Below are 10,578 nucleotides of genomic sequence, written 5' to 3' on the forward strand. Positions count from 1 at the left end.
TTACGCGGCGACGTCGCACGGTTCACGAGAACAGTCAACCACATTCACACACGCGCACACACTACGCTCGATGTTGGTGTGCCGCGAGATCAGATCGCGCTGGCAGCCCGAACACGATCGAGGAGACACGCGGACACGATCCATACCGCCTCTTCATCATGTCACGACAGTTGCACTGGCTCGTAGCATTGAACCACAAGACACAGCAGTCGTCGTGTAATCGCTACACGACAGACACACTCAGCGACAAGAAGACTGTTGGCGCACTCGTTTCCACAAACACACAGGATGTTGTTTAGTTGCCGTGAGGGTCGCGCGCTTTGAGAATCGCACGTTTGAGCTACGTTATGTCGAAAGTTTTCCGGTCCAAGCGACTGTCAGCCTTCATTTTTACACGACTTCTTCGTTCAATGCAACCGCTATGTGTACGCAGCACACTTACATGCAAAAGATTTCACAGAGCATACGGGATTAAGCGTAAGCAATCACCAAGGCTCGCGCGGTGATTGAGGGCAAACGAACGAAATGTAAACACGCGGAATCGAGGCGACCAAGCCCTCATTACGCTCTCTTGAGCTATTTTCTTGGAGCACTCATTTAAAATTAAAGGACTAAATTTAGCAGTTCGGGTCCTTCTTTAGTTTTTCTCCACAGTCAGGCACCAGTAGGTTTTATTTCCGCGCGTATGCAGATATATTTTCACCTCACGAATGCCGCGGTTTAGCGTGGGCGCCGTCTGCTACAGGAACTTCCTAGGTGGCGCGCGCGGCAGATGTCGCTACCTTGGAAATTATAGAGGGACCTTACCACTTTCTTGTCTTGTGCACGTGACTTCGAGGGATCGAGCCGACATCGTCGGATAACCCTCGCATGTTTTCACTAGCACACACAGCATACGGCGCGGCCACGATTTTCTCGCACTTGGCCTTTACCCGTAACATCCCGGCGACGTTGACGCCGATGGCAGAAATGCGTCTGGAATGTACATATATTTTATAGCAATAATACGCGCTGAACAAGACTACGACCTTTTATAACAGCTAGTATTCATCCTCAAATGTTATTATCGCTAGAAATCAAGCTATTTGACGAATCATAAATGAACATAGTGTGATGGGCTCTGCAGGTTCAAACAAGCAGTCAAGGTTCAAACGAAAGAACGAGGGCTTATCTAAGGTATTCCGGCTCACTATGAGGATTTCATTTTTAAATTCTAGGATTCGCGAGCTTTAACATGGCGTCCTTAGTTTGACGTCCTCGAGGCCATGGTTACCGCATCGTCCACGTACATCACACTGCTGCGCTACTAGAACATCGTGTCTTGTGCGGCCTAATATTGTCAAGTAGCACAGCCCGAAGCACGTGTGCAAGCCTGCCCTATATACCGGTACACGTCCCATGCCAGCTCCTTACTCCTGGGCCGGCACCGTCGCCTGCTTGAGGTGCGCCGAGCGCCTGTGCCTGTTCGCGCTGCCACTCTGGGTAAACCGTCGTCCACACACGTCGCAGACGTGGGGCTTGAGTCCCGAGTGCGTCCCCAGGTGCCGCAGCAGGACGCACCGCTGGTTGAATCCCCGGAGGCACTCGGGACACAAGTAGGGCTTCGCGTCTCGCGTGTGCAATCTCCGGTGGGAGGCCAGCGAGGAGGAGCTGCGGTAGCGCTTGTCGCAGACTTCGCACGCGTGCTGCTTCTGTTCGCTGTGGGTGTCCATGTGGGTGGCCAGGGTGCACGGCTGCGCGAAGCCTTTCTGGCAGACCTTGCACACGAACGGTCGCTCGCCCGTGTGCGTCCGCTCGTGAGAAGTTACTCGATGCCTGTGCACGAGTGGACGCAGAAAAGAGATCAACAGACTGAATTTACAAAAGCTTTTTTCGGTAAGTGCTTCTTGCCATGGACCGGCTGTTTTTGTCCATACCAAGTCTAAGATTACCAATACCTGGCACCTAATGATGCGAACACTTCTAGTGTAGGAACCTTGTCTCGAATACCGTCCAATCTCTTATTCGAGAGCGCCGCTGAGGCAGAGACAATGTATCAAAATCAGAATCAGAATTTATTGTTAGAATTTGGGTCATATTACAAGTATTTAGTATGCAGGAGGAGGTCCCATAGTCAAAGACTGTATCGGGACCTCCTGTACAAGAATAGTTATGATTGACATCTCAAACAACAGTAGCATATAATAAGGTATTATATAAGCAACAGGAAATGAACGTTAACAGAGCAAAATACAGAATTCATTACAAATAATAACAAGGTTTAGCTTATCTTACGGTAACATAAAGAGTTGCATGTGAAGAAAATACCAGTAGTTTATTTACAAATAATGTATGCTGTAGTATAGCGAGGTTTTTTTTTTTTTAATTGCAGCAACGGAACTCGCTCTGATATCTCCTGGAGCAGTGATTTGTGAAATTTAATTTTGTACTAAAAGGTCAGTTTATTTAGCTGGTATACTGCCGTTTGCCTCCTGTCACTGAATTGTAAGTAATGGGCTAAAATATGTCCGTTCGTCCGTCTGTCTGTCGGTCGGTCTGTCTGTCGATCTGTGCGTTCGTCTGTATATCTGTCTGTTTGTCTGTCTTGGACTGCGTCGCTGAAAGGGGCAGCGCAAGTACACGCATTTCGGAGGCCACAATAGGCCGTACTGAAACGAACGTGTACCTACTTGGTACACGTCACAAAGACATTCTTAAAGAAATGGTGGGTTTTTGCTAAAGGAGGCTTCCACTGTCGCAGTAAATTACTTGACAGCTGAAAGAATCGCCGAAGCCTACTGACGGCATAAGTGGCAGAATACGCGGATACTCACCCACACTCACTACTCAGTTCAGAGGCCTTGTACTCACTCACACGGGTCGGTACTCACTAAAGTTGGTACACGCACCCGCTCATATTCACAAACACTAGCTCGTCTCATAGTCGTTTTCATTCACGCTGACCAAGCTCTCGCACTCATCGCCAGCAACCTACCGTCGTACTCACCTAATCACATAACCTTACTCACTGACTTTCAGTTGTGCTCGGGTTACACGCGCTCACTCCCGATCATACATACATTCACACATTTCGCCACTTGCTAAAGCTGAATCTCATCCCCTCGAAACAAGTGAGAAGGGGATACGAGTCAGTGCACTTGTGAGCGAGCATGCCGACCTATGGCTAACAGGGGGAGAGCATTCTCAAGGTACCATGTCAGCAGGTTTGTTTTTCAGGCCCATTGGTTCTGTAATTTAAGAGCACCACGTAAACTGTTTGTCTTTGGCCAAGTTTGTTTGTTTCTTTTTCTGAAAGTGTGTTCATTTGCCCCCTAAGAACATGGGGTAGCGATGGGACTCACCGGTCATTGCTGGAGTAGGAGCAGTAGGAACACTGATGCTTGCCCTGAACTCGTTCCCGGTGCCTATTTCGTCGGTGCCTTCCCAGGTAATCGAGTGACGAGAAGCATTCGCCGCACTCGTCGCAGAAAAGAATCAGACGCGCCTCAGTCGTCATGCCGTTGGTTTCTGCAATGAACACGACATACTAACAGCGTAAATTCTCCGGTTGGTGCACAAATTAACACGTGGACGACATCCCAACCCCGTTCTTCGCTGAAGACAAGCACTTTCTTCATCAGATCACGTAAGGTATGACTGAAAACAAATGAGCATGGAATGTAAGCATGCACACAAGCAGAAGATAAGGAAGCGATCAACAAAGCTGTAATCAACAATCACCGCACCAATCATCTAGATAAACTCTGCTTGCACACTGCTGGTCAAATGAAAAACAAAATGGAAAAGAACTGAACAATATTTGTACTTACGTGGATCAGATGAAGATGATTCGCGGTCCATGCGTTCTCAACGGGCTCGCATACAGTAAATATTCGGAATAGGGGAAAGCACTCCTGTAAAAGAATCGTATTTCATGTAAAACAGTAGATACTGGTAGAAGACACAACCTAGTATGAAGGACGGCGAGAAGAAGCCGTGCTATTTAGAAATGTTGAAACGCGAAGGGGTCGACAAACGAATGCTTTATTCGAATTTACACGGCCGGGCATTTCTTCATATCTAGGTTTTTTTTTTACCCCGAAGCTTTCTATGTATCACTGATTCGTCCGTGAGCGCCAAAAACGCACTGCAGGAAAGCTAACTTACACATCTGCATAGAGTTACATTACAGTTTACATTCACAATACTGCGCCAGCGTCGACTGGCCGGCCGGTCGTGCCTGATAACTGCGCGAAGCGACGAGCTCAGAAAGAGTAACGCATGCGCACAAAGTTCACTGGAAGCGCAAGTAGCGTCTGCTAGGCATGACACCACCCCTGTCGCGATTAACCGAGCTTCCCTGCTTATCGGAAACAGCAAGTGCGCGTGAACACAGGCTCGTCTTATGATCTGGAAAAAAAAATCAAAGCCCCTTTCTTAAAGAAAGGTGTTTGAACGCCACGCTACCCTGGCAAACTGTATATATATGCATTGCATTACGCGCGTCACGCAATGCATTTTTGGCCGTCACCACAGGTAGGCCGTGGGTGCAATGCATGGCAGAAGAAGAGGCCGCCGTGCGCGAACGAAAATGTAGAGTCGTCTGTGAAAGTGTGAGTGTGTGCGTGTAATCAACGGCTAAATGATCTAAGATAAAGGCTATGTAGCTTAACTAAATGCGTCTTCATTCAACTTCAACGTTCAAAACATACAATCCTAAACAAGCAATCGATTCACAAATGCGTAGCAACGGTTCGCTGAGCATTTCTTGGGTTCGTTGTGTGGTCGTTAGCTTTGGACTATTAGTTTGATTAAGTTCGCATTGCGGGAAACCTTCACGTTCAACCATCTTTAAGAAAGGGGCTATGATATCTTTTCTTTTTTTTTTGACGTTCGAGTGTTTTTTCCGGGCACTTAAGTAATCCGTAATTTACTCACTCAAATCAATCTACTAATAACGTACGTAATGTAGGAAGCGTAGCTGCCAGACGTGTTTGGGTGTGTGTGCTTTTCATGAAACACTTAGTGGACATGCACTTGTGAAAAACCAAGCGGGAAATTTCCGTCATCATCTAGTCTTATATACCCGTGGAATGAAAATTCTCAACTAGGCTTCGTAACATATTGAACATTGCAGTCATCCGCAGGCTGACACGCGTTTCTTGTCTATAAATGCGCCGTTGTAAGTAGCAGGCGTGATAACTTTATCATTGCTAAAAATATGATTCTAAGTTATAATACCAGCAACACAAATACGCTTATAATCTGGAATGCTGGTAGCGTATGCCGTGGTATTGGCACTTGCCGTACCAATTAGAACCCTTTGTTTGGTGCGTAAACACCAGTGGTGTTACACCTTGGAGATATAAAAGAGATCAGGTACCCCACAAACACATAAGAGAATCGTTATTATCACACATCACTCGCTGCTTCCCCAGACCCAAAATATCCGTTATGGTGGACTGACGTTCACTGACCCTAGCCGATTAGATTCCAAGCAGCATCGGGAATATATTAGATACATAACTTTGCGGCCATTGTTTATGTAGCTGCAAGTACGCCCAGCACAACTAGTTTACGTTTCTTTTAACCTACATTGCTCGCGTGAAAAGAAAAACACGGCTTATACATCAAAAATAGACAGCCGTCACCTTGACATTTCTCCACGTTGGCGCCCTTGGCAAAAGTGAAATCAGTGCAAAGCTGTATTTACAAACTATCACTAAATCAACTACAGAGAAACTTCATATCGCTTACGTGTTGGAATGCGAAACCGTTATATAGTCCTTTTGCTGAGTTTTTTTTTGTTGTTGTTGTTGTTGCACGGTCCATGTCTGCGCAAGCTCTTGCCTGCGTTTTAACTGCGCATCGGTAAGGCCAAATGAAGAGGCTCAAAGCGGTAAATTGAAAACTGCCTCAACCAATTTCTGATTATGAGGCACGCCATAGTGGAAGACTCCATAAATTTCGACTACCTGGGCTGCTTTACCGTGCACCTAAATTTAAGTACACGAGTGGTTTCGCATTTCGCCCCATCTAAATACGGCCGCCGTGGCCGGGATTCGATCCCGCGACCTCATGCTCAGCAGTCTGACACCATAGCCACAACAAGCTCAAAGCGTCTCAACACGCTTGTTTGTCCGAGGGGAGCTCATAATTCGAAGGACCGCTCAGTGGTTTTCAAGTGGACGTTGATGCTTTTTATTTCATACACTCATTTTATACACTCATGACGTGGCGCCACCACCCATTGGCTGCGCCACCACGTGCCCAACGACGTAGGTTGTAGGCCAAACGTTTAGTAAGCCAGATGACGGCGACGTGACGTGCGCAACGACGCAGACACTATAGGCGTACATTTAGCCAATCAGAAGCATGGAACCGCCGCAGCTTCTGGGAAGCGAGCTCGTCACGCAACCCCGTGGGCCGTGGCCCTGGTGCGATTTCCACCGAAACCGAAATTTACCGAATATTCTTTTCGAAGGCACTGGTTTGATTTGTTTGCAGGAACCTATCCGATAAATTTGACGTCAATCCGAGTATTTCTTTGCGTGTTCTTACTCTTTGCCGTCGGCCATTTTTGTGCCGTCATTCGGTGACGCCGCCGACTACAACGTGGGATTTTCCGCGTACTTTTCGCATGAGAAGCCAGTTCCAATATGCACTCTCTGGAGCTGCACGCAAGAGAGACCTATTACAAAGCACGAGAGATCATATTCCATCTGTTTCATTTGTTTTAAGTTACTATGTTTTTTTCGTTGTTTCCTATGCAGTACTCGAAGGCTACTTTGCTCCTTATATGTACAGCATCGGTCCTGGTTATAGCTCATCATTGTAAGGCAAAATCCTTTTTTATATTATACTATGTCCATAATTCTGCAAACGAGAATATGGTTTGCAGGTTCATGTGGCTTTTCTTGACCTAGATCCCTAGATGGGTCCTTGAATGCACGAGTACTGGTTCAGCTGCAGAGCGTTCCATCGCTCTAGGCGGGTGAGACGGTTGCGTGCTGCAAAAGTTATCTTACGTTTGTCAGCTGACCAGTTGTCGCCACCTTCAGCACGCGGTGTCGTCCTTCCTCTTTCCAGACCACGTCGACGCTGACTTCTGCGGCGATAAGCAGCAACTGGAACCAGTTGGCGATCTTCCTCCTCGCCAAAAGACCTATGGGTTGTACCCACTATGAGACAACTGGCAGTGATAGTCGGGTGGATAGCCCGGATTGACAAGAGTAAGTAAAATGTTAGGGTTCAGCTTCATTTCGTGCTTAACAAAGGATAAACGACAAAAATACCAATCCAGAAGAAATACCGAGAGTGATTATTCATTTACTTCTCTCGGTCATGTTGTGTACAGTGCTATTCTCCCCGTGTCAGTTAGCTTCTTTTTTTTTTTCAATTTGTGTACTGCGAGAAAAAAGCATGAGTTTGCTTTCTCGTGCTTCAGGATCGTTTTGGATCCCATTTCCAACTACTTTGGTGTCTGAAGATAACGGGTCAGTATATCAGGGCTTGATCTCGAATCATGTTCTTGCCTTTGAAGCTTTGGCTGTTCATCTATTTGTTCTCCCTTTCCGTGGTTATGCTACAAATGTATGAATAAACAGATTACTGTGCACTTACTTTACTATTGCGACAGCGTAGCGAACCCGCCAAGTTGAAACGACATCGGCAACTCTTCAAGCGTAAACATGGACGATAGCTTTACAGTTATTACATTAAGTCGCAGACACCTCGCTCACATAAAAGTATACCAAGCGAGCCCCACCCTTCAACGGAAACCATATTTTTTTCGTGTTCAGCATGGTAGCAAGCACGCAAGCATGCACGCACACACAGGCAGACCTACAGTGAGAGAGAGAGGGAATCCTGAAATTTATAATGGCAGTTTTTTTAAACAAACAGCTATGCTAGGATAGGAAATTCTGCTTGCATGTGCTTCGACATTTTGGCGGACACACAGTGTCGGCGAACGAGTCGACAAATAGGTAAAAGTTTAAAAGACTGCGAATTTTTATGTAATATTTGTCAATTATGGCACGTGTTCATGCAAAAACGGCTCATCTGCCGCGCATTTCCTTCACGTTTAATAACCTGAGGTGGCAAGTTATTCCGGAGTACCCCACTAGGATGTGCCTCATAATCTGGTAGTCATTATGACGCGTAAAACAGCAGGTGAATAAAGGCACGTTATAAACTCAACGTCAATCATGTTCGATGAAAACTCCATTTCATTTCACATTTTAAGGCGCTGGTGTTCCAACATATTCATTATCATGTGCACTGCGCATTGTGCTAATTGTGCATTGAGAGCCATGATTTTCGACAAAGCTAGGAAACTCCCATGTGACGAAAGTTATTGCTGGGGAAAGCGCAAAGCCAATACGGGCTCGCGTTCCAGGCGAAGAAAAAAAAATGCTTCGTTAAGAAATGTGAGGGTGTCGGTTTGCTCTCACTCTGAGAAGCCGGAGACTCCACCGTTCTACGCTGTCGCTCGTCGCCACAGTTTGATGACCCGGATGTGATCATGTGATACGCTCCTGTGGAAGAGATGACCAACGCTACGAGTGCTTAATGCCAAAACCCTTCCGAGGAACGCGGGAGCCCTCCTATTCGGCCATCGCCGTCCCCCTCCCACAGTACTGGGACCAGTATCCCTCGGAATGGATTCTTCAGGTCGAATCGCAATTCCAAATAGCTGGTATATGCCCTCAAACCTCAAACTTTCATTAAACCATCGCAGCACTCTCACCCACCGCCATTGACGAAGTAGCAGACTTGTTGAACGCCACACTGTCTACAGCCGACTATGACGATCTCAAGGCAGTTCTGCTACAGCGCACAGGAGCTTCACAGCGTTCTCCCATCCTGCGCCTTTTGTCCGCTGAAGACCTGGGTGACCGACGCCCTAGTCGACTTCGCCGAATGAGGCAGTTGCTAGGAGACGATGCGAGATCCATCGACGACTCGCTGTTGCGCGAATTGTTTTTGCAACGACTCCCGGCTAACGTGCGAAATGGTCTAGGTGACAGCTTCTACCATGGCTCTTACCGGACTTCCCGCGTTGGGCGCCAAATCATCGAAAAAACCACCCGAACCATCGCAGCCACGACATCGTCCTTGTGTGACAGTAGGACAGCCCTGCACACACTTTCTTGCTCTTCAGCAACGGAATCTTCACTCGACTCCTTCTGTGAGCGCCTGGAACGCATCATATGTGCCGTGGAACATCACCGCACGTCATCGCGTCGCCCCGCGAAGCAGTAATTCCAGCAAATCAAGCAAATGCAGCAGATCACCTACAAAGCCTGGCGTCTGCTACTACGACCACCCTTTTGGAAATGACGCTCGTCGCTGTCGGTGTCCCTGCGCTTGGCAGTGAAATAGGCCGGCCGACGACGAGGGGTACGGCCCAACACAGAAGTCGCATTTTCTAGGTGACATACAGAAATACGGGACAACAGTTATTCGACACAGGAGCTGACATGGGCATTATTCCCGCCCAACGCTCCGGCCGCAAAAGGACACCTGTGTCGTTTTTGGAAGCCGTCAACGGCACCGGGATTCCAGTTTTGTTCAAATACACGGACACTCCAGGCGCACTTCTGCCGTTGGCGTCACCGTGAGGTACCGTGTGAGTGAAAGCTTGTGAGGGTGAGCTGGCGAACGCGGTTCAATCTCGCGTGCCCTGTCCTGTGGCGCGCGAGGCAGGGGGAGGGGGGGGGGGGGGGGAGGGCGATGGAAAAGGGTCGTTGTTCTCCGGCGGCTGCTAGGGTGCCTCGATGTTCTCCTTACCCGTCAATCTGTGCAGAGGGGAGACAAACGCGGCGTCTACTAAGGCTTTGGTCACGTGAATTGCGGAAACCGTAGTAGACGCCTTTGGCGGAAGCCGTAGGGACACGCTGCCCGCGCACGTACGTCTCGAAAGTGATCGGCGACGTGGCCAAAGTGCGCGCCCGCGCGCGCCTCATCTTCAAAGCGATCTGCGATGTTTGCAGAGTGCGCGTAATGCTGGTAGCTTCGTATGCGCTGTGCCTTCGACGTCTCGTTTGCGTTGAAGCGAGAGATGCATGAAGGTCAATTAAGTTGCTGCTGCCGCGATTCCTCACTCCAGAATTCTGGTAGCGAGTTTCCGCACTCATCGAGCGAGATGTGTTCATGTTTACTAGTGGCGCTTGACACCGTGGTGGTTAATTTAGTTGAGACACGTTGGCGGTCTAGTTGTTTTGAATCCATGATAGAATGTGTAAGCGCGACTGAACTAGGACGTAGAAAGAGGCACACACACGAAGGCAGCGCTGTCTCTGTGTGTCTGTTTCTTTCTACGTGCTCGTTGAGTCACGCTTACCTGTTCTATGATTGTTAATTTAGTTAGTAAGCGAATGTTTACAAGTTCATATGGGCGATAAAATTACTCTCCTTACGTCGTACAGCTATCTACCAATGTGCGATCGCAATGGGTGCTTCGACTTTTGAGCGGAACTAGGAATTTTTGTTCTTCCCGCTACGTCATGCTACACCTTAGCCTTCGATGAGCGTACCGCTGGATTTCCCTGGTTGCAGATGTTTTCCGGTTGCAGCCGTTCACAGAATTCATTT

General features: G+C 48.0%; 1 protein-coding gene across 1 annotated transcript; it reads right to left on the reverse strand.

The window, feature by feature from the left end:
- Positions 1-1,046: 1,046 nt before the first annotated feature.
- On the reverse strand, positions 1,047-7,129 carry LOC126543536 (zinc finger protein ZIPIC-like). The gene is made up of 4 exons (XM_050190648.3): positions 7,008-7,129; positions 3,810-3,893; positions 3,342-3,507; positions 1,047-1,815 (listed from the first exon to the last, which is right to left on the reverse strand). Exons 2-4 carry the CDS (start codon positions 3,838-3,840, stop codon positions 1,410-1,412), a joined length of 603 nt encoding a protein of 200 aa, XP_050046605.2. The 5' UTR covers positions 3,841-3,893; positions 7,008-7,129; the 3' UTR covers positions 1,047-1,409.
- Between the last annotated feature and the right edge of the window lie 3,449 nt (positions 7,130-10,578).

This window comes from Dermacentor andersoni, chromosome 10 (assembly GCF_023375885.2).
Source record: "Dermacentor andersoni chromosome 10, qqDerAnde1_hic_scaffold, whole genome shotgun sequence".
In the NCBI taxonomy this organism is placed as follows: Eukaryota; Metazoa; Arthropoda; class Arachnida; order Ixodida; family Ixodidae; genus Dermacentor; species Dermacentor andersoni.

Bases quoted from the DNA above. Each gene is read 5' to 3' on its own strand.
- LOC126543536 (XM_050190648.3), bottom strand. From the start codon at position 3,840: ATGGACCGCGAATCATCTTCATCTGATCCAC. The intron at 3,508-3,809 runs GTAAGTACAAAT...TGTTCATTGCAG, and splicing joins ATCATCTTCATCTGATCCAC to AAACCAACGGCATGACGACT. The intron at 1,816-3,341 runs GTGAGTCCCATC...ACTCGTGCACAG, and splicing joins TCCTACTCCAGCAATGACCG to GCATCGAGTAACTTCTCACG.